This window comes from Tenrec ecaudatus, chromosome 8 (genome assembly GCF_050624435.1).
Source record: "Tenrec ecaudatus isolate mTenEca1 chromosome 8, mTenEca1.hap1, whole genome shotgun sequence".
Classification (NCBI taxonomy): domain Eukaryota; kingdom Metazoa; phylum Chordata; class Mammalia; order Afrosoricida; family Tenrecidae; genus Tenrec; species Tenrec ecaudatus.
Window position 1 is genome coordinate 27,022,583 of NC_134537.1, and position 26,665 is coordinate 27,049,247.

Consider the following 26,665-nt stretch of genomic DNA (forward strand, 5'->3'; position numbering starts at 1 on the left):
TTCAAATGCAAAAGTGTAGGTAAAGCATTTAATGTAATGCTGGACACATAGCCAAAATCCCAAACTCATTGGCTTCCAGTTGATTCCAGCTCACAGCCACCCTACAGGACCGAGTGGAACTGCCCGTTGCTTGCTGAGACTGTGATGTTATGGGAATAGAAAGCCCCCCCCCCCCCCTCTCTCTCTCTCTCTCTCTCTCTCTCTCTCTCTCTCTCTCTCTCGGTGATTTTGAACTGATCTTGTGCTTGGCAGCTGTGTCACCTACTACACCAGTGGAGCTCCTGCCTGCTCTGAATGACTTCAGAAATATAATGTTGGATAGAGGGGAGATGATTGGGACAGCCTTTATTAATTTACTTTGCTTGTGGTACTAAGGTTATGCAGACTTTTGTCAGTGGTACAGTTGTACCAGAGTACATAATGGGGCTTCAAAAGGGGTGTGTTAGTCTGGGTAGATAAATTCATAGACACTCCTCTGTGTATATGAAAGAGCTTTATATAGGCAAGCCCAGACTAAGTCCAGAAGTCCGATAATAGCCCATATGTCCAATACCAATCTATAAATACCTCTTCAGACTCATGAAACACATTCAATGATGCTGAGTGCAAGAAGATAACAGGCCAGTGGGTGGAGAGTCTTGTGGATCCAGTGGCGGTAGAAGCACGTGGCTCCTCCAGCTCGAGGGCTCTAGCATAGCTCCATGTGTCTTGCCAGAAGGAATGCCTCGCAGGGAGTGTGAGCTATTTTCTCTCCTTGGCACCTCCAAATGAGGTCATCAAGCTGTGACCTGATTGACAGGCTAGACTCCACCCCTCCACAAGTTGACACCAGATTTAAGACCTAGCAGAAAGCTCTGCCATGGCTCCTGTGCCCTGCCCTCGTCTAAGACACACAAGCTTGCAGTTCCAAAGCCTTGACCGTGTGACTTCTCCTTCCTTACGTCTCCCAAGCCTAGATTGTAAATTGACTTATTATAACTATGTTCTCTCCTTCTGTGGGTGTTTGTACGTCTTTCCTTCCCCCAGTCAAATGCTTCCTTCTTACAACCTTTCCCAACAAATGTACGTGGAAGTACAATTCAGCCCGACAAAGGCAGCTGCCGTCTGACTGATGGTGGCCTCCTGTCTGTCTCTGTCGAACAGTGTCTACAGGGGTTTCATAATAATTTTCTGAAAGTCAACCACCAGGCCTTTCTTCCAAGGTACCTGTGGGCAGGCTCAAACTGCCTCCCTTCCCGTCAGCAGCAGAATGCATTAACCATTTGCACCACGCAGAGGCTCCCTGCCGGCGTGGGCTGTTAGCAGAAACATCACACGTTGGTTCTTCTCTGCTTCCTGTGCTGTTGCAGGCTCTCTGGTTCCCATTATTGGAGGCGGTGATGGCCCCGCAGAAGCTCTCCGGCTCAGCGGCACCTCATCCACACTCTGAAGGTGAGTTCATCAGAGCACCGGTCCTCCCATCACCCACTCAATTTTTATCTGCTAAAAACTACCCGTCTGGTGCTTTTCCCTAACATCAGGTTCTTATTCTTAACGAGCCTATACTTGCTGGTCTCACGTTTTCGTGTTTAACTCTTTCTGTGACACTGATTATGTCATTCGTCTATGCTACTTTATGACAAATATCAAACTGGCCTCGGCCAGCTAAGGTTCTAAGAAGCAATGTAAATTTGCTGTTTTGCACTGACTTTTAGGAAAATCGGAACACTCTTATTTGAAGCTAACCTTAATGTTCCCCTTTCATCTTACCAGCTCTGAAGTCTTTAACTATGCAGGTTCTAAACAGTATGGCAGCATTCATTGCCCTTCCGTCCATCTTGCAAAGAATCTTACAGGTGAGTAAAAGGGGGGAAATAGTAAAGGTTGCATCGTTTTAGCTAACAGTGTAGTTCTATATAAATAACAGCAAAATCAAGCTAATGTTTACGTCCGGCTCAAGCATGATGCTGGTAAACTCCCGCATTCTCCGGAGTCCTAAATGGCCCTCGTTGGTGAGTACCCCCTGGCCTCCGTTGGAATGGGTTTGCTGGCACATGCCTGTGACCTGCAGTTACAGCGGGCCCCCTTCATGGCTCACTCTTAGCTTGGGCTTCCAATAGATGAGCTGCCTACTGTGTGCTTCCGGAGAGAGAATTAGCACTGGTTATGCTTTTTAAACCACAGAATCGATCGTTTCTTAGGTTCTAGATCTCATCTTAAAACCTTTAGGTTCTAGATCTCTTCAAATCTAGCCAACTGCGTCCAAAGCCGTTATAGGAAACTCCATACCTGCTAGTTCTCTTTTGCAAAAAGCCTAACGTTTCCTACATTATCAAAGAGAAACTGTATTTTTAAAAATCATTTTATTGGGGGCTCATACAAGTCTAATCACAACCCATGCATACATCCATTGTGTCAAGCATATTTGTACATTTGTTGCCCTCCTCATTCTCAAAACATTTGCTTTCTACTTGAACCCTTGGTATCAGCTCATTTTCCTGCCCCTTCCCTCATGAACCCTTGATAATTTATAAATTATTATTTTGTCATATTTTGCACTGTCCGACATCTCCCTTCACCCACTTTTCTGTTGTCCATCCCCCAGGGAGGAGGTTATATGTAGATCCTTGTAATCAACTCACCCTTTCTACCCCACCGTCCTTCCACCCCCCCCCCCCCCCAGTATCCGCCACTCTCACCACTGGTCCTGAAGGGATCATCCGCCCTGGATTCCCTGTGTTTCCAGTTCCTGTCTGTACCAATGTACATCCTCTTGTCTAGCCAGACTTGTAAGGTAGAATTGGGATCGTGATGTGGGGTAGGGGGACAGATAAAGCATTTAAGAACTAGAGGAAAGTTGTATGTTTCATTGTTGCTACCCTGCACCCTGACTGCTCGTCCCCTCCCTGCCTCCCTTCTGTATTTTCAGAAGGACTTGTGAAATTCTGGGGAACATCATTGGAATTGTACTCAGAACCCTTTTGTCTTCCTGTACCTGTTATTGTAGGGGTGCAACAATCTCCGACCATGTCATGATGCCATTGGTCTCATTTTCTAAAGAGTTGTATCCAAGCTCTGCATCCTATCAGGGGCGAAGCCTCGGGGTCTTTCCTGATCAGTCTGTGCCTAGTAGTCCCTGTCATGATGTAGAATACTGTTCTATAGAATGTCTTTTTACACAGATTATCTCATTTGAGCCATAGTAACGGCTTGTGTGTTGAATAATTTGTTGATATAGACTACTTCTCTTATACCCATTTCAAAATATGTTAATCCTGAGGTTTTTAATCATACACAAAGTAATATCTCCTTAAGGCAGGAACACTTTAATTTACCAAGTAAATTAGAAAAGAATTGAAGTCCTAGAGCTAAAGGCAAGTTCTCTCAGTATGTACGTTTTGCTTTGCGTTAAGTTTTAACTATAAATTGTGAACATAAGTTATAACAAATAAAAACCTCTTTTGCTCTTGGCAAAGCACATGAACTCTGCGTGTGTGTGTGTGTGTGTGTGTGTGTGTATACTTCATGAGTCATATCTTTGAAAGCTTTTGGCATTTGAAAATCTTCATTTCTTTTTGAGTTATGCTGATGGTACTCATTATAATTTTCTGATTTTCTACTTTAACTAGCTTTTAATTTCTAATGATGAGTAGTGTTTGCTCTTTTTGGATTTCTTACTTGCACATGTGAATATTGTAGTCATGCTCCCACCTTACATTTACATGGAGATCTCTGTTTTCTCAAGGTGCTTCCACTGGAGCTGTTGCTGTTCAGGAGATTCCAATTTATAGAGACCCTCTTGGGGTCTAACTTCCCCAGGGGGCTTCCCAGGCTGTAAATGTTTATGGAAGCAGACGGCCTCATCTTTCTCACACACAGCAGATTGGGGGTTTGAGTTACCAACCCTTTGGTGGGCAGCCTGATTCTTTAATCAATGGCACCATCAGGGCACCAGCTAGAAGCTGAGCTCAAACTCAGCTGCCATTGAGCCAATTTCAACTCTTAGCGACCATATAAGACTGGATAGAACTGCCCCTGCAGGTTTCCAAGACCAAATCTTTAAGAGAGTAGAAAGCCTCATTTTTCTCTCCTGGAGAGGCAGGTGCTTTTGAACTGCTGACCTTTCAGTCGGGAGCCCAACACATAACCCACTGTGCCACTAGGGCACCCACAGCTGGAGGCAGATGACTATTACCAAAGTGTTTATTGGTGAAGGAGGAAACTATGGAGAACCCAAATATCTGGCCTCCCCTTAGTGGCACAACCTATACTCCTGCCAAAGCCTGCCACCCTTAATTCACGTTCTTTCTTATTACATCATGTAAGGCTTAGCCACATGATCCAGTCCCTCGTCTTTTGAGGAATTCAGTTCATTAATGATAGGGTAATTACACATTTGAATCGTGACAGCCAGTGATTATTGGTCACTCACTCTTTCCGGTGTTCGCCATATGTAGAGAAGTGTCACAGTTATCACCCTAAACAAACTCTGCTATGAGAGATTGACAGTGTTCTGATACAGGCCGCCCTGGGCCTCCATGCAGGTGATAGTGGGGCCATGTGCTCCACAGCCCATGGAGAGGGGAGGAATTGCCAGTTGTGCAGTCCAACGCTTTTAGCCCACAGGATTGCTGTAGGAACAACCGTGGAGAGCGTGCCCGGCCCCCTTGCCCCCGGTCACTGACTCAGGGTGGCATGTTGGGCCAGTCAGCGTCTTCCCCAGGAACTGTTCGCTGCACTGAACTTGAAGATCAGTCGGTCTCCCCGCAGGTTGCTGGACTACATAAGAAACGAAGTTGGGGGGCCGACAGTGATAGCTCTTCGGTCACATAAGCTAGGACAGGGTAAAGACATCTTCCGAGGGAATGACAGGCACAAAGCAGGCACAGAGGAGAGAGTGGTAGAGAAAGTTGTGTGGAGAGGAGAAGAGAGAAAAGAGGCGACAACCTGGAGAGGAAGTGCTGGCGGCACCTCACATGCTGGTTGTGGGGGCTTACCTCCATCCCTCTGTGTGGGTTCTGGAGCACGGCAGCATCTCTGCCATCTTCTTCTTTCGATGTAAGACTGCGTGGGATTCTGAAAATCTGCAACTAGCGGAGGGCCAAAGTGTCTATCCGCCACAGACAGGGGATTAGAAAGGATAGGGACAAGGATGCGTCTGAACTGAATGTTAGAGAGCAAAAGGAATCAGTGGCCGAGAAGAGATGGCAGTATTCTACCAGCGTGGACTGCATACAAAGACTTTAACGTGGGAGTGACAACTGTAAGCCTGCTTGGAGCATAGTGAGAATAAAGGAGAGTCACAGTTATGGAGTCCGAGACAGGCAAGGGCTGGGCCCTACAATGCTTCGTACACCGTGGTAAGGACTTTCCATTTTATTCTAAAACTAGTAACTTGCCATCAGTGTGTTTTAAGCAGATTTTTAGAAAGACTACTCAGGCTGGATTATAGAAGATAAGCTGCTGAGGTCTGAGAGGTCCCTAGGATTTAACAGGTCCTCAGCATTTGTCTGTGTTATCCAAAGTCAAGAAGAGAAGATGCATTCGGGCATTACTTAGATGATAGAATCTGCTGGGCCATCTGTTTAACTGGAGGGGGAGATGAGAGCACCAAGTTAATCATGATTTAAGGTCCATGTGCCTAATAGTGAGCAAGAGAAGAATACAGGGCTCTGGTGTTTGGGGAACGAGGCAGAAGTGGAAATGTAAATTTGGAAGTTAAGAACACAAAGTAGCACTTACATTTTTGAGACTAGGTAAGCATTATGAAGAATGAATTTGTGAGACAAGCAGAGAGGCGAAGATGACATTCTAGAGAACATTAAGAAACAAGTCCGAGAGCGTGGGAGGTAGGGGAAGGGAGGAGGTGTCGCCCAACACAGGGACAAGGGAACAGCGAGTGGTTCAAAACCAGAGGAGGGAGGGGAAGGGAGGACTGGTAGGGAGTACCAAGGGCAAGGTAACTGAGAGGAATTACTGAAACCAGAATGAAGGCTGACCATGGTAGTGGGATGGGAGGAAAGCGAAAGGAAATAGAGGAAAGGAGTAGGAGGCAAAGTGCATACAGAGAAGCCTACATACAGACATGTACATATGTAAATATATTTATGATTATGGGGTCAATAGACTTAATGTGCATATATTTATAGGTTCAGTAGTAGGGTAGCAGATGGACATTGGGCCTCCTCGTGCATGCTCCCCCAATACAATAGCACCGCGCCCTGCTAAACGGTCATTGCATGATACCCACCTTCCCTACATGATCACTGAAGACAGAAGTGTGTGTAAGCAAATGTGGTGAAGAAAGCTGATGATGCCCGGCTATCAAAAAGATATAGCGTCTGGGGCCTTAAAGGCCTGAAGGCAAACAAGTGGCCATCTAGCTCAGAAGCAACAAAGCCCACAGAGAAGAAGCACATGGCCTAAGCGAATACAAGGTGTTGAATGGACCATGTAGCAGACACCAAGGAACAAAAACAATCATTGTGTGATCACCTTCCTCACATAATCGCTGAAGACGAAAGTGTGCATAAGCAAGTGTGGTGAAGAAGGCTGATGGTGCCCGGCTACTGAGAGATATAGCATCTGGGGACTTAAAGGCTTGAAAGCAAACAAGCGGCCATCTAGCCCAGAAGCAACAAAGCCAACACGGAAGCAGCACACGAACATAGGTGATCGTGAAGGGCAGAGGAGACCAGGTCTCAAAGGCGGGGTGGGGGTTGGGAATCACATCACCGTGAATGAGGGGGAGTGCATGATGGGGACCCAATGCCCATCTGTAGACAGCTGGACATCCCTTTCAGAGGGGTAGTGGTGAGATGAGTCACTCAGGGTTCAGTGTAGCAACAATGAAACTCAAAACCTTCCTCTAGTTCCTGAATGCTTCCTCCCCTCCCAATTATCATGACCCCAATTCTACCTTGTGGACCTGGTTATACCAGAGGATGTACAGCGGTGCAGTAGGGATCTGGAAACACAGGGAATCTAGGACAAACGAACCCCTCAACACCCGCGGTGGGAGTGGCGACACCAGGAGGGAAGGGGGTGTAGAAAGGGAGAACCGATCTTGGAGATCTATGTGTAACCTCCTCTCTGGGAGATGGGCAATGGGAAGGTGGGTGAGAGGAGACGCCGGGCAGTGTAAGCTAAGATAAAATAATTATTTATAAACTATTAAGGGACCAGGGGGGAGGGGGGAGCGGGGAGGGAGAGGATGGGGGAAAAAAGGGAAACCGAGCTGATTCCAGGAACCCAAGTAGAAGGTGAATTTTGAGAATGACGAGTGCAACGAATGTATAAGGGTGCTTTGCTCAATTGATGTATGTATGGATTGTGATAAGAGTAGTATGAGCCCCAATAAAAAGATTTATTAATTAAAAAAAGAACAAAAAGAAACAAGTCAGTTTAGCTGTCTATTTCTGTTGGACTGCAGGGTCTTGAGGTAAACACTCTGCTCTCTACTCTGACTGTCATCACAGAGGCCAGAGGCACCTGGAATGCGGTAATACGCGTTCAATAAATAGTCCCAGAGTGAGTAAAACCTCAGCATGGATTAATTCCACCTTGGGCTAAGATGCAGTAACAGAAAACCAGGTTTACCCTACTAGCTCTAATAAAAAATGGACGAAATAAATGAGCTCAAACTCACTGCTGTGGGGTCAATGCCAACTGGTAGTGACCTGTAGGTCCTGTCCATCGGACAGGGTAGAAATGCCCCCGTGAGACTGGAAATCTTTCCAGGAATGGAAAACTCCCCTCGCCACGGAGCGACTGGTGGTATTGAATTGCTGACCTTGCAGTTAGCCACCCAGTTCATCACCACTAGGCCGTTCGGGTGCCTTACACCACTCGTGTTTCTGAAAGTGGGGTGGTTATCGATGGAGGGAGACTGCAAACGCAGCTATCGACGCTTTCCCTTGGATTATGGGCTGTCATACAAAAGGTTTTAACTACCAGGAAGGCACTGGGTAACTTTTTTCTGAAAAGGGCACAGTGGACCAGGTTTGGGAACCTGTGCACTGGACGTGAGATCACACAGGACAGCGATTCCCGAGGAGCAGGAAACAGGGTGGGCCTCCACCTGCCCTGTCGTGAAGGTCTTGAGAAGGAGCCCCAGGGATGCTGTGGGTTAGGTGTTGGGCTGCTCACCACATGCTTGGTGGCCCGAACCCACCAGCCACTCGAGTAGCGGGAGAAAGCTGCAGCCGCCTGCTCTGTGGTAAAGATCTGCAGCCTCAGAACCCAGGTTTGATTCCGTGGCCATGGGTTTTATATGGTTTGGTTTGGCTTTGTTTTGTTGCAGTGTTGTCGGAGAGCTTTCAGGCCAGTAGGGGCGCCCTAAGCAGTGTCTCCCATACTTCTGCATTTGTGGAGGTGGAGTCTAGTGGTGACGGTGGTCTGCAGGGCAGATACCAAGAGAGAACTGCAGAGAGAGGTTGCAGAGATGGGCAGAGGGCCCCCTCCAGTGTCCAGCAGAGATTGGTCAGTGCATACATATGAGGAAATGCCAGAGAAAAGAAAACGATTCTAGAGAACAATACTAATAGTCCCACTTCCAATAAAGTGCCTTTCCCACCAGCGAGACCGGAACGCTTCATAACTTGGTTACTTACTCTCCCACTGAGTCCTGGGTCACAGTCAGCCCCGGATCCAGCAGGCACTCGCCTTGCCTTGCAATCAAAAGCAAGGCCTGAAAGGATCAGGCTAAGTTCAAGTATCTTGGGCCCATCCCAGAACAATGTTGAAGATCCTTTTAGAAGTTCAAAAGAGCATCCAATCGTGCAAAATTCACAGCAAAACCATCGATCTGCAAAGAGGCTGGCCGGCGAGATTCCGGAGTAGCAGGTGTACTAGAATGGGCAGAGAAGGGCATCAGAGCACAAGGAAACGTTAGGGAACTTGAAGACACAGCAATAGAAACAATTCAAAATGAAACATACAGAGGCTAGAGAATCAACAAAAATATGAGCAGGGTCTCAATGAGCTGTGGAGTAATTTGAAGCAGCCCGATCTATGTATATAGCGATTAGTCATGCCTGATGACATGTCCAAAGTAAGCAAAGTGAAGAAGCCCGACCATCCCGTAGAGGTCCAGCAAAAGCAAAAGACCCCCTCTGCACGATGGGGTGACACCGTGGCTACGCCAAAGGGAAGAATACGAGGATGTGCGTGGTTTTGTTTTTTTAAACATAAGGTCGCCATATGTTGGCGCCCGACTCGACCGCAACTAACAACAGCAAATGTATGCGTCTCAAAGGAGGAGTTAGAGCAGAGATAAATATCCAAAGAAATATTGGCTGAAGTTGTTTCAACTCTGTTGAGAGCCATTAGCCCCATCGCTCACCCCGAGGTCAGTGGTTGAAACCCGCAGCCACTCTGCACGAGGAAGGTGAGGCCATCTGCTTTGTAAGGATGGACGGCTGGCTTCAGAAACCCTACGCAGGCCGCCCTGAGTCGGGCCACTCAATGGGTATTTTGGTGTTTGGTTTGTTTTTGTTTGATATTGGCCCCCGAGATCAACGGGTGCCAAACTCAGGAAACATGAAGAAAACTATAAGGTATGTCATAATTGCTCAGACTCAACCATTTAAAAAATGTATAAAGTCAGCTACAGAGAAGAGACCTCATACACAGAGGAACAAAATAGGGATGGCAGCCAAGTTCTGCAGAACATTCATATCCACTTTGACTTAATCAACATTTCTGTAGCACAGTACCCAGAGCCCACATTCGCCTCGAGTGCACGTGGGACATTTGCCAAAATAGACTATTCTGCACTATAAATGAGTCTCAGTAAATTCAGAAGGATTCAAGAGAAAGGGTGTGTTCTCTGATCATCATAGAATTAAAAGTCAATGACAGATAACAGGAAAATTAACAAATATTTGAAAAATAAATACACTTCTATGTAAACCATGGATCAGAGAAGAAATTAAAAGGCGAGTTTAGAAAATATTTTGAACTGAATAAAAAATGTATCAAAATGTGTGGGTTTGCAGTCAAATGCTCAACCACTGAACTATCTCCACAGACCAAAGCCCATCTGTGGACAGTTGGACATCCCCTCACAGAAGGGTCACAAGGAAGGGACAAGCCAGCCAGGGTGCAGCACAGCACCAACAAAACACACAACATTCCTCGAGTTCTTTAATGCTTCCTGCCCCCCACTATCATGACCCCAGTTGTACCCTACAAAGCTGGCTATACCAGAGGGTGTACACTGGTACAGATAGGAACTAGAAACAGTGAATCCAGGACAGACGAACCCCTCAGGAACAGTAATGGGAACTGGCACCATGGCAGTAGGGGAAAAGCGGGGAGAAAGGGGGAACAGATCACAATGATGATGTATAACCCCCCCACACACACACACAGGGGAACAAACAACAGAACTGTGGGTAAAGGGAGACAGAGGATGTTATAAGATAGGAAATTTATAATTTATCAAGGGGTCATGAGTGGTGGGGGAGGGAAAAAGGAGTTGCTGTTACCAAGGGCTCAGGTAGGAAGAAATGTTTTGAAAATGATGAAAACATATGTACAAATGTGTGTTTATAGATACTAGGTGTGTGTGTGTGTGTGTGTGTGCACGTACCCGTGTGTTTATAGATACTCGGTCCCAGAAAGCAGTAAGGGGGAAAATGGCCACCACCTCTTTTTCTGTTGTGCGTTTAGAAAGCAGTGTTCCGTGGGCCCATGTGTTCACGTGTTCTTTCATAGTCTACAAACAGGTTAGAGAAACCTCGGCAATCACTCATCGCTGTAGAATCTCGCTGACATCTTTGGAAATAACTTGAAAAGCCCTTGGGTTGTGTCCATGCTGTGCTGGGAGCCTTCAGCTCCCCTTTGCCGTCTATAATTTATGTTTTCCCAGCATGAGTTAATTTTCACGAATTCGCCTTTAAATTATGTATACTGAAGTGAAAGCACTGATACAAATATAGATATGACCTATAAAGCTTCTTTTTCCAAGAATTTGACCTTCTATCGACCTTTTTATTTTGCAAATCACCCCACCATGAACAAAGATGAGAGTAGTCCTGTACTGTAGCTTGATTGGCATATTGGACACACATACTATAGTAGGTCTCATAGTAGATCCTTTGTAGTAATATATTACTCCAGTATCTTTTGATACTTGGGTGAAAAACAAGTGGACTTAGTAAGCCCCAGTGGCATAGCAGCTATTGGGCTATGAACCACAAGGTTGGCAGTTCAAAGCCACCAGCTGCTTTCCAGGAGAAAGATGGGGCCTTCTATTCCCCTAAACAGTCACAGTCTCAGAACCCTGCAGGGGCAGTTCTACCCTGTCCGATCGGGTCACGACTGACTTCCCGGCAGTGAATGTAAGGAAATGAAATGCCGAGGGCTGGGCTTATTCCGGACATGTTACAAAGTTCTGTCAAGTCTGTTAATAAATGCCCCAGGGGCATGCCACTCTATGATAAGCCTCAACTCACAGGCTGACTCAGAGTAACTCTAAAGGCCACTAGAGTGTGTTAATTAAACTCATGGATTCTGATGTACATAAATTGAAATCTCAGCTTATCTGCTTAATAGTTTTGTGACTTTAGAAAATTTTACCCAACCCCTCTGAGCCTCACTTTCTTCATTCATAAAAGTTCTTCAATGAGCTTAGGGAGACGATACATGTAAAGTGCTTATCACGGCATTTAACATATGCTACTATTAATGGGAAGCAGTTACTATTATCATTACCGCAAACTGGAATTCTACTTGGCATAGGAAAGACTCATTTATGGCACACCTAACCTCTGATTAAAGTAATGAACTCAATGTATGCATTTATTTGCAATTTTTATTTTAATCCTCAGTCCAGCCAAAGGTACACTAAAATGATCCCACAGATTCGCCGATGAGAGCATAGATTGTATAATAAAACTTTATAGTAGAGCAAATTGGCAATATATCTCAATATTCATAAAAGATGCTCTTCAGTCTGTAATGCCGTTTATGAATCTGACGGGACAGGCTCAGAGATTCAGACCAAGATTTGCACCACTAGCATTGGGTTGGGGATGATGGGAAAGTGCTCAGTTACTTTTGTTTTTAAAAAAAAGATATAAAAATATGTTAAATACTCCTTTTTTTTTTTTTACACTAAGAAATGCACTTCCCTCTGCCCTTTCACTTTCCCCAGAAACTAGAGGAGAAAGTGATTTAAAACCATCACCAGTGTTTATCTGCAGGTGGTGGGATTTCTGTTTGGGTTGGCTTTTGCCCCCTTCCATATTCCCCCAATGTTGTGAAATGGACAGGCTGCTTGGCGTAGGTCACAGGAGAAGCAACGGAAGAGGGACTGTGTGCCCGGCTTTCAGCTGTTTCTCAGTCATGACTTAGTGGGCCAGGCTTTGAGACACTGAAATCTGCTTCCTCGGATCCTGAGCTTCTAAACTGAAGCACTATGTTGGTTTGGACCAGCAATGCGGGAGGAATTACTTCATAGGTTCTGCAGGTATCTTGGTTTTACTGTAGCAGACAACTAGAGCTCAGCGTTGCCACTGAACACGAAGCATGGGGAGCCCTGGTGGCCCAGTGGTTAAACATCAGCTGCCGACCGAAAGGTTGGCAGTTCCAATCTGCCAGCCTCTCTGTGGAAGAAAGAAGAGGTCGCCTGCTGGGTACAGATTCCAGCTTGGAAACCCAATGAGGCGGTTCTCACTGTCGCCTAGGGGCACTCTGCGCACTGTGCGTCACAAACAGCAAGATGTTGATGGTGCGGAGGCGAGAGTGCGCACAAAAACAAACGCAAAGCCAAGTTTAATTAGAATTGCAAACTTGATGTTAAGCAGTGAGCATGAATATTTAAATTTCATTTTTCAAAAATAGCTGAGCTGGCCATAGAGAGACTGATGTGCATTTCTGATGTAACAATGAGTAAACTTTGTGATTGTAGAAAAATATGTAAGACTATTTGGTGATAAAAAAAAAAAGACTGGTGATTTTTGACAACTTCTTGTTTAAAGTAATTGGGGGGGCAGTTTTAAAACCTTTATTAAGTAATCGGCCACTAGTTTTCATCCACGTTGACTGTCTGCAGGGTCTTGAGAGTGGTGACAGGCCTGTAGGTCACCAGTGAGTAGAGCTTGTTTGGGGATCTTCATCCTCATCACGTTCCCTGGGCAACCGCACACACAGACGGTCTGGGATGTTCTTGACTCCTCTGGCCCCGACAGCTTTGCTGAGCCTGGAATGGATCCATCCATCTGGTGTCCTCACCTCCTTCATAGCATACTTCTGAATCTCCCGGAGTGCCCAAGGGGCAAGCTTCTTGAAGCCCACGCCATGGATGCACCTGTGAATGTTGATGGTGTGCTCTCCGGTCACGAGCTCATTGATGGCCGAATGGCCCTTCTTCTCCCCACCTTTCTTTTCGGGAGCCATAGGGCCGGGACCCTAAAGTAATTTTAAAATCCCCCAAATCATAACTTTTGTGTCATTTTTTTCCATCATTAGGATCCAGTTTATGGAAGAGGAAAACTTGGAGAAATCCAGGGACTTATACTGGGAATGCTAGAAACCTTTAACTATGAACAAGTAAGTTGCTTGCTATTGCTAAGCCTCTCCAAAGGTAGAAAAACTTTTCTAGACCAACAGTTGAATCCAAGGGTGTCACCCATGAAAAGGAAGAACCGGAATGAATATAGGGAACTGCCAAATAAATGAAGCAAGTTCTCTCTCAAAGCTTTTGATAGTTGTCATTGACCAAAAATAATCGCTAGTCTTCCCTTCACTCAGAATCGTCCCCAGCTTCACTGCTCAGAAGGAGCCAACTTGATCTGCAGGTGTTTCCCTTGCGTTTCAAAGTGAGTCACGAAGCCTCCCAGGAAAAGTGCCGGGTAGGCTTGTTAGGTACAGCCAGCGTCGGATGTTTTAAGCCCCTAAGAGAAGGAAAACAAACTCCCGGGTGTCCATGCATGTCTTAAAGCGTTGGAAGAGTTTCGATTTTGCCTAAGCCTAGCCTGGTGTGAGCCTGCTGCCCTAGAGGCAGAGAGAGCAGGCGGAAAGCCAAATGTAAAACCGAAAACCTTTGCCAATTTTGGAACCATTGAAGAAGAGGAAAACGTGCAGTTGATTGGGCAAAAATGGGGCACTCAGACATTTAGAACGAGCAGTAAAGGCAAAAGATTACACTTTCCAGCAAGGACAGTGGCAGATCCAAGCTCTGCCTGCACCACGGGCACTCAGGGAAGAAGCCCACTGGGCATTTAAAAGGTACAGGGGGATGTTGAGAACTCCGTACCATCTCAGTGTATGTGGAACCCTGAGAGTGGCTCACTGGGAGAGCTGTGAAAATGTTGTTATGTGACAGTTGACGGGTGTCACAATCTGGAGTAGATTCAAGTGACTCCTAAGTGCCGATCAGGAGAATGTGGTCTCTGACCATTAGTTATTTGAAACACGGCCACGACTGGAGTTGCCACAAAAACTCCAGGATCCGGACTTGGCTGTGTTCTTGGTTACGAACCGTTGAGCCACTCCAAGAGAAGGTGTGACGTGAATGCCATAATTAAGTAGAGTTGGGCTTGCCCCGTCATTTGAAAGTAGTGATTAAGTGACGAGATGACAGATGCATTTCTTCCTAGAAACTAGTGACACTCGTTGAATAATTATTTTGAGAATATTAATGTATATATTCATCATGGCTCTGCCCTTTAAACTCAACTGCCTAAATTTAGGAGTTTCTGATGCTGATTTCCTCTTAAGTCCTGTCCCTGCCTGGGCACAAAGGGTGGCAGGTCGTCTCCTTTCTGAAAGGTGTGAACCAGCCCATAAGCCCCCTAGAAGACGGTCTTGATAGAAAGGTCACTGGAAGGTCACAGCCCTGAAAGGCTGTGGAGCTGGGAAACACTGCACACGCCGGCCCTCGAGTCCCAGTCCACTCCAGGCGACGAACACAGCAGAGAGCAGTTTACTTACTCGTGGTTTAAAATTAGCAAGTGCTCTCTCTCTGTACCCCTTTTCTCACTTTATAAGCATTCGCTTATTTTCCTTGTTGTGGTTTTAATCATTTTATCGAGGGGCTCTTACAAATCTTACACTGGTACCTAGGTTGCCAGCAGCATTTCCAAAACAATTTCTTTCTACTCGAGCCCTTGATAGCAGCAACTTCCCCCCACCCCTTCCACCCACCCACCCTCACGACTCCTTGAACAATTATATATTATGGTTGTTATTTTCTTCCTTGTCTGCCTCCACTCACCTTGCTGTTGTTCCTCCCCCTGGGGAGGGGAGGCTATGTATCCAACCTGCTGATGCCTTCCCCATCCCCCACCCACACACTGCAGCCCCTACCATTCCCCTACCAGCATGACATTGCTCCGCCCACTACTGTTCCTGAGGGCTTTATCCGTCCTGAATTCCATGTGTCCAGAGCTCTTCTCCATACCAGTGTGTGTACTCCAGTCTAGCCAGATTTGTAAGGCAGAACTGGGTCATGGTAGTGGTGGGGGGAAGCATTCAGGAACTAGAGGAATGATGTGTGTTTCATCGGTGCTATACTGCACCCTGGTTGAATTGTCCCTTCCTTATAACCCTTCTGTGGGAGGATATACAATTGTCTACAGATGAGCTTTGGGTCTCCACTCCAGCCCCCCTTTTTCACATTGACATAATTGTTTGTTTTGGGTGTTTTGCTCCCTTGTTCCCATCGACACCTCATGATCACACAGGCTGGTGTGCTTCTTCCATGTGGGCTTTGTTGCTTCTGAGCTAGATGGCTGCTTGTTTATCTTCAAGCCTTTAAGACCCCAGACACTATCTCTTTTGATAGCTGGGCACCATCCACTTTCTTCACCACATTTGCTATGCACCCATTTTGTCTTCAGCGATCATGCCGGGAAGGTGAGCATCAGAGTGCCAGGTTATTAGAACAAAGTGTTCTTGTGCTAAGGGAGGCCTTGAATAGAGGACTAAAATCCATCTGCTATTTTAATACTTATAAATACATGTACATTGGCCTCTATCCCTTTCACTATACATTAATATATTTACAAATATGCATGCCTATAGTCATACCTCTATAAATAGCTTTTGCTTCCTACTTCCCTCTATTTCCTGTCCCCTTCCTCCTGTCCCACACTCATGCTCACCCTCCACTCGGCTCTCAGTATTTCCCCTCAGATACATTGCACTTGATCAAACCCCTGATCCCTGAGTTTGTTGGCTCCCCACTAGCCCTGCTCACCCCCTCCTCTCCCATGTCCCCCCAGAACCACTGGCCCTGTTGTTTTCTCCTCGGGATGATTTGTCTTGCCTGTCTTATACAGATAGACATAGGGGGAAAAAAAAAGCAAAAGACAAAAAATAAAACAATAGCTAGTTCCAGGTCTCTCTGCTGATCCTTATTTTCTTGTTGTTTTGTTCCATTCTTTCGTAGACCTTGCTGGAAACAACTACTAGCCTTCTCAACCAAGATCTCCATTGGTCCCTCTGTAATCTGAGAGCTTCCATCACAAGAGGACTGAATCCCAAGCAGGATTATTGCTCTGTATGTTTGCAGCAGTACAAGAGACGCCAAGAAACGGCTGATGAAATTATTGTCTTTAGGTACGAGAAGGAAGGAAACATTGTATGCATAATGAGTGTCCCTGAATGGTTCTTACTAGGCAAGAATACCCATGATGCACCCTTCCAGGAGGGGACGGAATCAGTTATCCTAGCAGTGAACAGAAGTCCCAACCCTTGTAGGCCCTGCATTCTGGAGGGGAGTGAAGAGGCGTTGGGACTGGCCCGGTACAAAGAAAGGGAATAGTCGACAACTGTTGGCATCTTCCTGTCCAGAGGAAGATGGGTGAAGAAAATCAAAGGCCCATGAAAACAATTAGTCCAATAGACTAATGGCCTCCTGTCCTCTCAGTCTACATGACCTGAGGCCAGCAAAACTAGATGGTACTCAGCTACCACCGCCAACTGCTCTGGAAGAGAGCACATTCTTAGAAGGTTCTGGATAGGTCGAAGAAAAATGTGGAATGAAATTCAGAATTCGTAAAGAAGGTCAAACTTACTAGCCCAACAGAGACTGGAGGAGCCCCTAAGACTAGGCCCCGTTGTCGCCCTTCAAGTCTGGGACTTAACTCACCCCATGGCTCCATTTTCAGCTGAACAATGGGTCTATAAGGGAAACGTAACTTTAAGCAGGTATCTGCACTTTAGAATAATCAACCATTTCATATCACAGCACACTAATTTACCCAAGGTCAAAGCTCAGAGGGTTAAGAAAGAAGAAACAATAGAAAATACAGGAAGTGAAATTAGAGCTGTTGCTTTGAGGAAACTGCAATGAATGAGATGAAGTAAAATGTGAATGAATTACTGAACGGAAAACTGATCTGCGTTCTAAGCCCAATTCCACCCCAATTTTTTTTTTTTTAACGAAAAGAGAAAAGTCAAAGATGGCTCAAATTTTTCCCCCTGAAAACTTGGGAGTAGCAATGCATTAAGATGTGGAAGATTACAGGAGAGCCAAGGGTGGGAGTGTATGTGGAGTAGAGACGTAAGGGATTCAGAAGTTTGGTTTGGGACATTTTTATTTTCATATGCATATTATACATCCAAAGTGGAATTCTTAGGAAACAGATACAGGGCTCGGGGGAGAGATCTATCTGGGATGCAGGTATAAACCTGTAAGTCTTCAGCTTATAGGTGGTATTTTAAAGCTGTAGGACTGAATGTAATCACTAACAACAAGGATACCAGTTTTTTTTAAAAATCAATGATTGACTTCTGGGACACTGATGCTTCAAGTTAAAGTGATGAGGAGGAATCAGCAAAGATGACTGCGAATCCGTGGTTTGTGAGGAAAATGGATAATGACAAGAGGATGGGACTTTATAGTCGATTGAAGAAGGGTTTTCAAGGACTTGTCCAATGCTACTGTTAGTGAAAATGAGGGCTGGGAGCTGTCCTTTAGTGTAGCAGCAAAATCATTGGTGATCTTGACAAGCACTGATTCAGGGGAGCGGTGGGGATGAAAGCCTGATTAAGAGATGATTCAAGAGAGAATAGGGGACAATTTGGAGACAGCAAGTACAGATCACATGTACCGTCTTTTGAAATTCAAGAGACTTTGGGAGAGAGGAGTAGACTTGTGAGCAGCGGAACTAATGGCCAGTCTTACTGCCGGCAGAGCAGCTAAGTCCAGTCGTGAGAGCGCATTCTGGTGAAGACTCACAGCTGCTTCCAATATGAGAGTTAGGGTCTTACCCGTGCTGAGATAGGGGGGCAGCTGCCTTATTTGTGCCCCAGAAAATGCCATCTCGCTATATAAGGACATTTTAAAAGGTGGTTTCTTTTGGCACTGGAGCTTTGGTTGGTTGGATGAGTCTTACTGAGCCTGACTCGAGAATCTGTACTTTGGGAGCCTTGTTCCTCCTGGAAGCCAGTGGTTTCCAAGGCACGTTTCTGAATGCACTGCCCAGCTTCTAAGAGGGTCACTTGGCCACTTGGTTTCTTCACAGGCTGTTGTAAGAATTTGCTACGGTAGAGACACGTTGTTTTGGCTTTTCAATCGTTTGATTTGGTTGTTGAGAACATGCATAGCAAAGCACACACCAAGAGTTTTCACACGTGAAAGTTAGTGACACTGAGCACATCGTGAGTTGTGCACCCATTCTTACTGTCCTTCTGCGCATTGTTCCTCCTCCATCAACATAAATGCACTGCCACCCCAAGGTTCCGATCTTTCCAGTTACTGTTAGCTCTTAGCTGCATAATGTTGAAGACGGGTATTCTCTTTTCAGAACTTTTTTGGGGGGAGTTGGCCTTACAGAGCACATTCCGTATTTTCCATTCAGTCATTCGCTTCATCTCGCTCAGTGCAGTCCCCACATTGTAGCATCACTTAGTTCACTTCCTATATTCCTGTTTCTATTCCTTCTCCTTTTACAACCTTTCTGAGCTTTGTCCTTGGATAAATGTTGCTTTTTTGGATCTGAAATGGTTGATTATTCTAAGGTCCGTATACCTCCCAAGTGGTGTTGTTCTCCTGAATTGTCTATTCCCTGATGATTTGTCAAGTCCCTCATGACTTGTCTGGCTAAAAAGGGAGTCCCGCATTGGCCTCTGCTCAAATACTCCCTCAGCACAAGAACACGTTGTTCTATTAACCTGGTATTCCATGATCCTCACCTTCCCGACACAATCGCTGAAGACGATTGTGCATAAGCAAATGTGGTGAAGAAAGCTGATGGTTCCTGGCTATCAAAAGATACAGTGTTGGGGTCTTAAAGGCTTGAAGATAAACATGCGGCCATCTAGCTAAGAAGCAACAAAGCCCACATGGAAGAAGCACTCCAGCCTGTGTGATCACCAGGTGTCAATAGGATCAGATATCAGGCATCAAAGACCCAGAACAAAAAAAGCACAACAATGTGAATGAGAGGGAGTGCAGAGCAGGGACCCAAAGCCCATCTTTAGGCAACTGGACATCCCCTTACAGTAAGGTTGCGGGGAGGAGATGAAACATACAACTTTCCTCTAGTTCTTTAATGCTTCCTCCCTCCCTACTATTATGACCTCAATTCTACCTTACAAGTCCAACTAGACCAGAGCATGTACACAGGTACAGATAAGAGCTGTAAACACAGGGAATCCAGGACAGAAACCCCCGAGGACCAATATTGAGAGTAGCCATAATAGGAGGGGAAGGGGAAGGTGGTGGGAGATGAGAGACCCAATCACAATGATCGGGGGCTGGACGACAGAAAAGCGAAGGGAGACATCGACCAGTGTAAGACATGAACAAATAATAACTTATAAATTATCAAGAGTTCATGAGGGAGGTGGGGAGGGAAGAGGAAAAATGAGAAGCTGATACCAACGGCTCAAGCAGGAAGAAGATGTTTTGAAAATTATGGCAACAAACATACAAATGTGCTTGACACAACGGTTGGATGGATTGTGATAAGAGTTGTACGAGCACCCAATAAGATGATTTGAAAAAAAATAAAAGGGGCGTCCTGAGGGTGAGTTCCGTGTCAGACCTGAAGGGTGACTATGGGTCATAGTCTTAAGGCTTCCTATAACCTCTTATGTAGCCCTTAAGCCTGGCTTTATTTTTAGCACTTTGACTTTTACTCCACATTTTTCTCCCACTCTGTCCAGAACCTTTAGGGGTGATCTCTTTTATAGCAGTTGGAAACAGTAGCCAAGGATCCTCTGGTTCTTCCGGTGCAGGTTTCTGCAGACTGAGGTGTGTGCGTGGTCCACTCGTCCATCGGACTACCTGTCTCCATGTGTCCTTCCATTTTCATTGCTCTTCCTTCCTCCAGACGGCAAGAAGCCAATATGGCTGCTCATGAACGTTTAAGACCTCAGAGACTGCTCACCAAAGTAGGATGTAGAACATTGTCTTTGTGAGCTATAGTATGTGAATCGACCTTGGTGTGTCCTCCAAGACGATGGTCCTGAACCCCCAGGCCCAACAGCTCATTCCCTCGAGGTGTTTGATTATGTCAAGAAGTTTGCATAGCTCTGCCCACTGTGTGGTCCACCACATTCATGGGTATGTGCGCAGCAAAGGTAAATACGCACAGATCGGCAGCTTTGTCAGACTTAAATGTACCCATGGAAGAGAGACACTAGTTAAATTATTGTTTGGGTTGTAGAAGAGGTGAGGGACTTCTGCGGGAGAAAGGTGAGGCTTCCTACTCTCTTAAAGATTCTTTGTCTCAGAAACAGATGGGTGGTTTTAACTTGACCTATATGGTCACTATGAGTTAGAATCGACTCATAGTGGATTCGACTCAGTAGGTGGATTGGTTTTCAATTTTTGGAGGTTGTTTGTGGTTTCCTGTTCAAAGGTGTCTCAGGGCAATAAGTTCAATAGTTCATTCAGCTTCCAAGCGCCAGAAAACCTGGCTTCAAATCCATAAGAAGTTTAAACTCTGTTCTGCATTCCTCCCTTTAGATCAGGGTTCTGTAATGGAGTCTTGATGGAAGTATGCAGTCGTGGAAGCAAGGCACTGCTCAGGTCTCGTAGCAAAGGCGGTTGTGCAGGCATTTCTTGTCTGGACTCGTTCCCCTCTTGCTCCAGGTGATAGAGACCATTTGTGCTGCAGTGCCCGCTCCTAGAGCCCAGGCAGGATGCAGTCATCTAGGAGAGAGACGCACTGAACAGGTTATCAGGCCAGTTAACTGGGATGTCTTACGACACCGTGAACCCCGAACCTCCAAACCAAAGTTCCGAGGCCCATGACGCATTTGGTTAGTAATGACATTTCTGGAAATGCTTCACCAAATCACAAATCCTGCCCTGACTCTGATGAGCCAGACCACTCAGCATAATGGTGAATTTCTGTAATTAACTCTCCCCAAATACTCAAAGTATTTCTAGTTTGTGAAGTTCAACTCGTTTCCCAGGTGGTTGGTAGTCAGAGAACGCTGGTTCTTCTCCTATTTGAGTGTGCACAGATGTCCGTCTCAGTTCAGAAAGGAGAGAAAGGCAGCAACAAGTGATTTCCCTGTCTTGTTTCCTGCCCTAGAGAACCACGAGGGTGAATTCCAGCATAGTAGAAGTCTTTGTTGTACGTAAATACACTCGAGCATAGCTCACGTTTATGGATTTTGTGGTAATGAGAAGTAAAAATTGATTGCCTTCATTTCCAGCTGTGGCCATTTGTGTCACTCATTTTGCCTGCAAAGCAAAGAGTGTACCATCGAAGTCGAGGGCCAAACGAGGTGGACATGCTACAAATGCAGCTCAAGCAACAAAGCAGGAAAACTAAGCGAAAATGCATCTGAAATGAAGAAGGGACGGATAACTGCCTCACAGGTAAGACCTATTTCACAGCCAGGGAGAGGTGGTTTTTTTCTTACCCAGCACGACTATCTCTTGGACCTGGCCTTATTTTCCTCAGGTCCTTTGTTGTTGCTGGGGGTCATCAAGGTCGCTCTGATTCATGTCTAGCTCACAAACAACAGAAGGAAAAGTTACAGGGACCTGTAACCGTCCTCACAGGTGTTTACCACACTTTTTGCAGCCACTGTGCCAATCCTGTCCTGGTGGCAGAGATTCCACATTGAGCTGCTAATCACAAGGTAGCAGTTCAAAACCACCAGCCACTCCTCAGGAGAAAGATGAGGCTTTCTACTCCCATAAACAGTGACAGTCCCTGAAACCCGCATGTGCAGTTCTTCCCCATCCTACAGAGTCGCTGTGAGTCTGCATCCACTCTGTGCCAGTGAGTTGGGTTTTTAAGCGTCAATCCTGCCTGATAAGTTTTGACAAATTTACCTAATGTGTACACAGTGCACAGTATATTCTGTTCAGACTTATGCATTGTCTGATGAACCTCTCCTCTGTCCAACATTGAAAAGCAGGGGTTTGTGTATTGCATCCATTTAAATGAGACTCGTCCACAAGTTAAAAGATCCTATAAGAAGGGGCATCAGTGTCAATAAGACTGTTCCTTCCCTGGAGTTTACAGTCTAATTGAACAGAGGATATACACACTTCAGCCGACTGCAGACCCTTTGTCAACACGTCAGCATGCTGCAGTGCTGGGCTCGGTGCAGGTGTGCAGAGTTAGAGTGTTGTAGGTGAGGCTGATGCTGGAATATACATATGCATGCACATGTGCACTCTAGGTGAGATTTTTCTCAGCTGGGGAACTTCCTTCAAAGCATTTGCGCAGTACTGCTCATCTGAGAATGTTTTACAGTGCCTGTAGAGTCTAGAGTTTGACCGTTTTCCTTGTATGCAACATCTGCCCACTGTACCGTTGTAATTTTTGCTAGCAGATCAGGCAGTGCAGCAAGTTTGAACTCGACTGCTTGGTGTAGAGCAGACCTTGGCACCAAAACAGTTTCCCTGAAGATGCAGCAGCGGCCTGGCCTGTGTGCTGCTCTGCCCCCTTCGCAGAACTGCGAGCCACCATCGAGTCAGTTCCTACTCATAGCAAGCAGCCCTGTGTCCCACAGAACGAAACCCTGCCACCGGTCCCCACCATCCGCACAGCTGCCTTTGGGTTTGAGCCCATTGTTGCAGGCGCTGTGTCTGTCAGTCAGTGTTGTGGAGCGTCTTCTTTTTCACAGCCCCTCTCTCTTACCAGCATGAGCTCCTGTGCCAGGGACCCGTCTCTCCTGACATCGTCCCAAGTGCGTGAGGCAAAGTCTCCCCTCCTTGCCTCCAAGGAGCATTCCGGCGGTCCTTCTTCCCAGACAGATGTGTCTGTTCTTCTGGCAGCCCGTGGCACTTCCAATATTCTTCTCCAGCACCAGCACGCAGGCGCACTGATGCTGAGCAGTCTTCCTTACTCAGTGTCCAGCTGTCACGGCGCAGGAGGCGACTGAAAACCCATGATGGCTAGGGGCCGGGCACTTTTCTTGTTACATGTAATTCACATAGCATACAGTTCAGTAGTTCAAACATGAAAAAGACGTGTACAGCCACCACCACCGTCAATTTCAGAACAGTTCCTTCTTTCTTGTGCGCATGGTCATGACATCCCCATTCCCCAGCCTCCCCTCGGTCAGGCGCATCTCAGTCCTCAAAGGAACCGCCCTGCTTCTCAGCACTCCACAAAGCCAAGGTCATGTGCAGGGGATGCACCCAGTCCAACTCGTCATTTGATCTCTTGATCGCTGCTTCCATTAACAGGGATTATGGATCCAAGCAAGATGAAATCCTCTGCAGCTTTCATCTGTTCTTCACTGATGATGTTACGCATTGGTGCAGTATTTTTGGTTTTCCTTTCATTGAGTCGTAATCCGTACCGAAGGCTGCAGTCCTTGATCTTCATCAGCGAGTGCTTCAAGTCCTCCTCACTCCCAGCATGCAAGGCTGGGCCATCTGCATATCTAAAGCTGTTTAGTGAGCCTTCCTCCAGCCCCGATGCCACGTTCTTCTTCATAAAGTCATGTAGTCCTCGCTTCTCTGGTCGTTTGCTCAGCACACTGACGGAATAAGTATGCTGGGAGTTACAGCTTGTATAACATTATTAGGATGTTCTAATTTCAAAGTAACCATTTTGCCTTTTTACAACGTCTCTCCCTCCTAGCTGCATCCCTTGATTTTCCTCAAAGGCTGTTCAGCAACCTTGTGGATTGGTGGGAGGCGACAAGGACTGATCCTTTGGGTGTTGTCGCGGGGTTTGTGTGAAGTTCGCCTTCACAACAGCTTGATGCAGACGATGGGCTTGTTTTACAGCCGAAGGAACTGTAGCTCAGAGCCGAGCCAGGATTCAAACTCTAGATACGTGACCCTCTTCATTCTCCCCAGACCCCATTGACTTTCTACCCAACCACACCCCCACCGTGTTCTCTCTCATTCTGGCTTTACTGAAACCTGGCACCACTGACAGGTCTTTACTGCATTGACTTTACTAGTCGTGGTGTCTGGCATTGTGTAAATGATTCACATTTTCACTTGTAAGAAAATTGAACATGGAAATCCATTCCACCCACCTGCTGCCACTGAGTCAATTTTTAACTCATAATGACCCTGTGGGACAGAATAGACGCCTCTTTTGGATTTCTGAGACTCTGACATCTGTATAGGTGCATAGAGGTGGCCTCCTCGTTCTCTCAAAGATTGACTGACGGATGGTTTGACTGATCTTGTGTTAGCTGCCCAGTGCCTAACCCACAGTGTCCCAGGGCTCCTAAAACTAAATTATTCAATATCTATTATGATGTCTTGTTAGTTTCTTTCACGAAAGTCGACTTTGTTCTCTTCATTTCCTGTGAAAGAAACCCATCCGCTCTGGTTATGCGAAGTGCTCGCACAGAGCATCTAAGCCTTGTAGCACCGCCGAGGCCTTGCAGACATGGCGTGAGGGCTCCACGTGACCTCCCCTGCAGACACAGGAAAGGCGCAGAATCAGCTCACTGCAGAGCTCAGACGTGCCTCCACCCTCCCTCCTCCTTTCCCTAGTCTGACGTGACACTCCACCCCTCGGCTGGCTTCGGTCATTTGGTGCCGTGGTCACGCACAGCTCACAGACAGTCTTCACCAGTCGGTGGGTTCATTAGCAAAGTGAACAGGTTCCCACAAGCCAGCATCAGAGGACACGTGAGGATGCCATCAGTGGGTCACAGCAACACCTCTTCTCAGCCTCTCAGCCACGTGGTTCCTTGACCCAGGCTCCTCCTGGAGCCAGGAAGCCCACCTGCTGCTCTGCCTCGGGCTCTTAGTCTCACAGTCTGCTGCCTCCACCAGTTCAGGGAGGGCTTTCCAACATGTTCCACTGGTCCTTCTTCTTCCTTGGTAGTTCCTTGGAATGTTCTCTCTCTGCTTCTGAGATGGCTCTCGTCTACACACAGGAACGGCAGTGGATTCCCTGTCTTACTGTTTCACATCCTCATGTGCATAGCCCCACCCAGTACAGTGGGAAACCCCCAGGGCCAGGTCTACCCTGTCCTGCAGGCCTGCTGTGAGTCAGTACTGACTCTGTGGCAGGGAGTTTGGTGTTTGGGTTTTGACGGAGATGTGGATTAAGGAGCTATAGTAAGATACTGCACTTCATCCCAGGTCCCCAAGACTCAGGAATCAACCAGCTTCCCCTGTTGCTTGGCTACGCCCAGAAGATACTGAATGCAGTTGCAGCCTCTGCTGCCTTTGTAATATGATCCTGCTATCAAATAACTTTTTGTTTCATCCTGTGCTAAGACTGATAAATGACTTTCATGTTGTCACTTTTTGACTCCCACTTACCAGTCTGCCATTGCCCCTCAGAACCCGGCTGTTGGAGGAGAGGGAGTCTTGCTGCCCCCCACCCCCCCCACCCCCCGCCCATTCTCACAACTGGTCCTATGTACAGCCCGCAGCCCGGCCGCATTCGCTGCTTGTCTTCGGGTGTACGCAGACTTGACCAGAGCTATCAGTCACCCCACCCCGGAGGGCAGCTTTGATTTTTCACAAATGGGAGAAATGACCCAAATTCCCTTTCTGCCCAGCCTTCCACACTCCCGCTTATAATCCCTCCGTTGGAAACCTTTGGGCAGCAGTGTCGACCTTACGCTGTTGTCAGAATCTGTTTTGCTTTCACAGGTGAGAAATGGACTTTCAGAGGAAGTATTCTTCGTCCTGGTATTTTTCTCCTCAGTCAATGTTTTGCACTTATAGTCAAGTAATCTGTTTCATATTTGATTACTTCTTTGTTAAATTTGCCTTAACAAAAATTAGCTTGCTAAATATCTTTAATTTTTGTGTGTGCTAATTATCTTTAAAATGATAACCTGTTGATCAGTGGTCCACTTGGTTGAAGTCAAAAGAAAAAGCATCAGCGATCTGGCAGGTGCCCGCGTAAGCAGTAGGGTCTTACTCGCAGGGCTTGGGGCTCTGGGGAGCGGAGTCTGCACTAACATGCTGTTGTGTATCAGAAACATTCAACTTGCCCCGCCTTTGAAAACTCTGAAAAACAAGATCCTACTAGCCATTTGTTGGGGGGGGGGGTCCTCTAATACACTGCGGAAGGCATTTTAGGTTTGTGTGAGTCAGATTTGTTTGTCAGTGGAGAGTGAGGAACGTTAGTACAATGGTAGGTTTGGGGTTTTGCTATTTCCGCTCACCGTTGAGAAAAAAGGGCCTGGAGGTAAGCGCAGAGCTGCACTCAAGAAAGCACGCTGCCACCCAGTCGAGTTGACTCGGGACCCGGTCACACTCCCTGCGCGTTGTTAAGACTGTCGGTCTCCATGGGGCATTCCAACTACTGGCTTGTGGTTA

The 26,665-nt window shown here is 46.5% G+C and overlaps 1 protein-coding gene across 2 annotated transcripts in view; it reads left to right on the forward strand.

The window, feature by feature from the left end:
• Positions 1-26,665, forward strand: part of VPS8 (VPS8 subunit of CORVET complex) — a 274,380-nt gene that overhangs the window by 197,171 nt on the left and 50,544 nt on the right. For both annotated transcript variants that reach the window (XM_075556161.1, XM_075556163.1), the window contains exons 40-44: positions 1,350-1,431; positions 1,753-1,835; positions 13,456-13,536; positions 16,379-16,548; positions 21,607-21,772. In XM_075556161.1, coding sequence (XP_075412276.1) covers positions 1,350-1,431; positions 1,753-1,835; positions 13,456-13,536; positions 16,379-16,548; positions 21,607-21,772 — 582 coding nt within the window. The remainder of the gene's footprint in view (positions 1-1,349; positions 1,432-1,752; positions 1,836-13,455; positions 13,537-16,378; positions 16,549-21,606; positions 21,773-26,665) is intronic.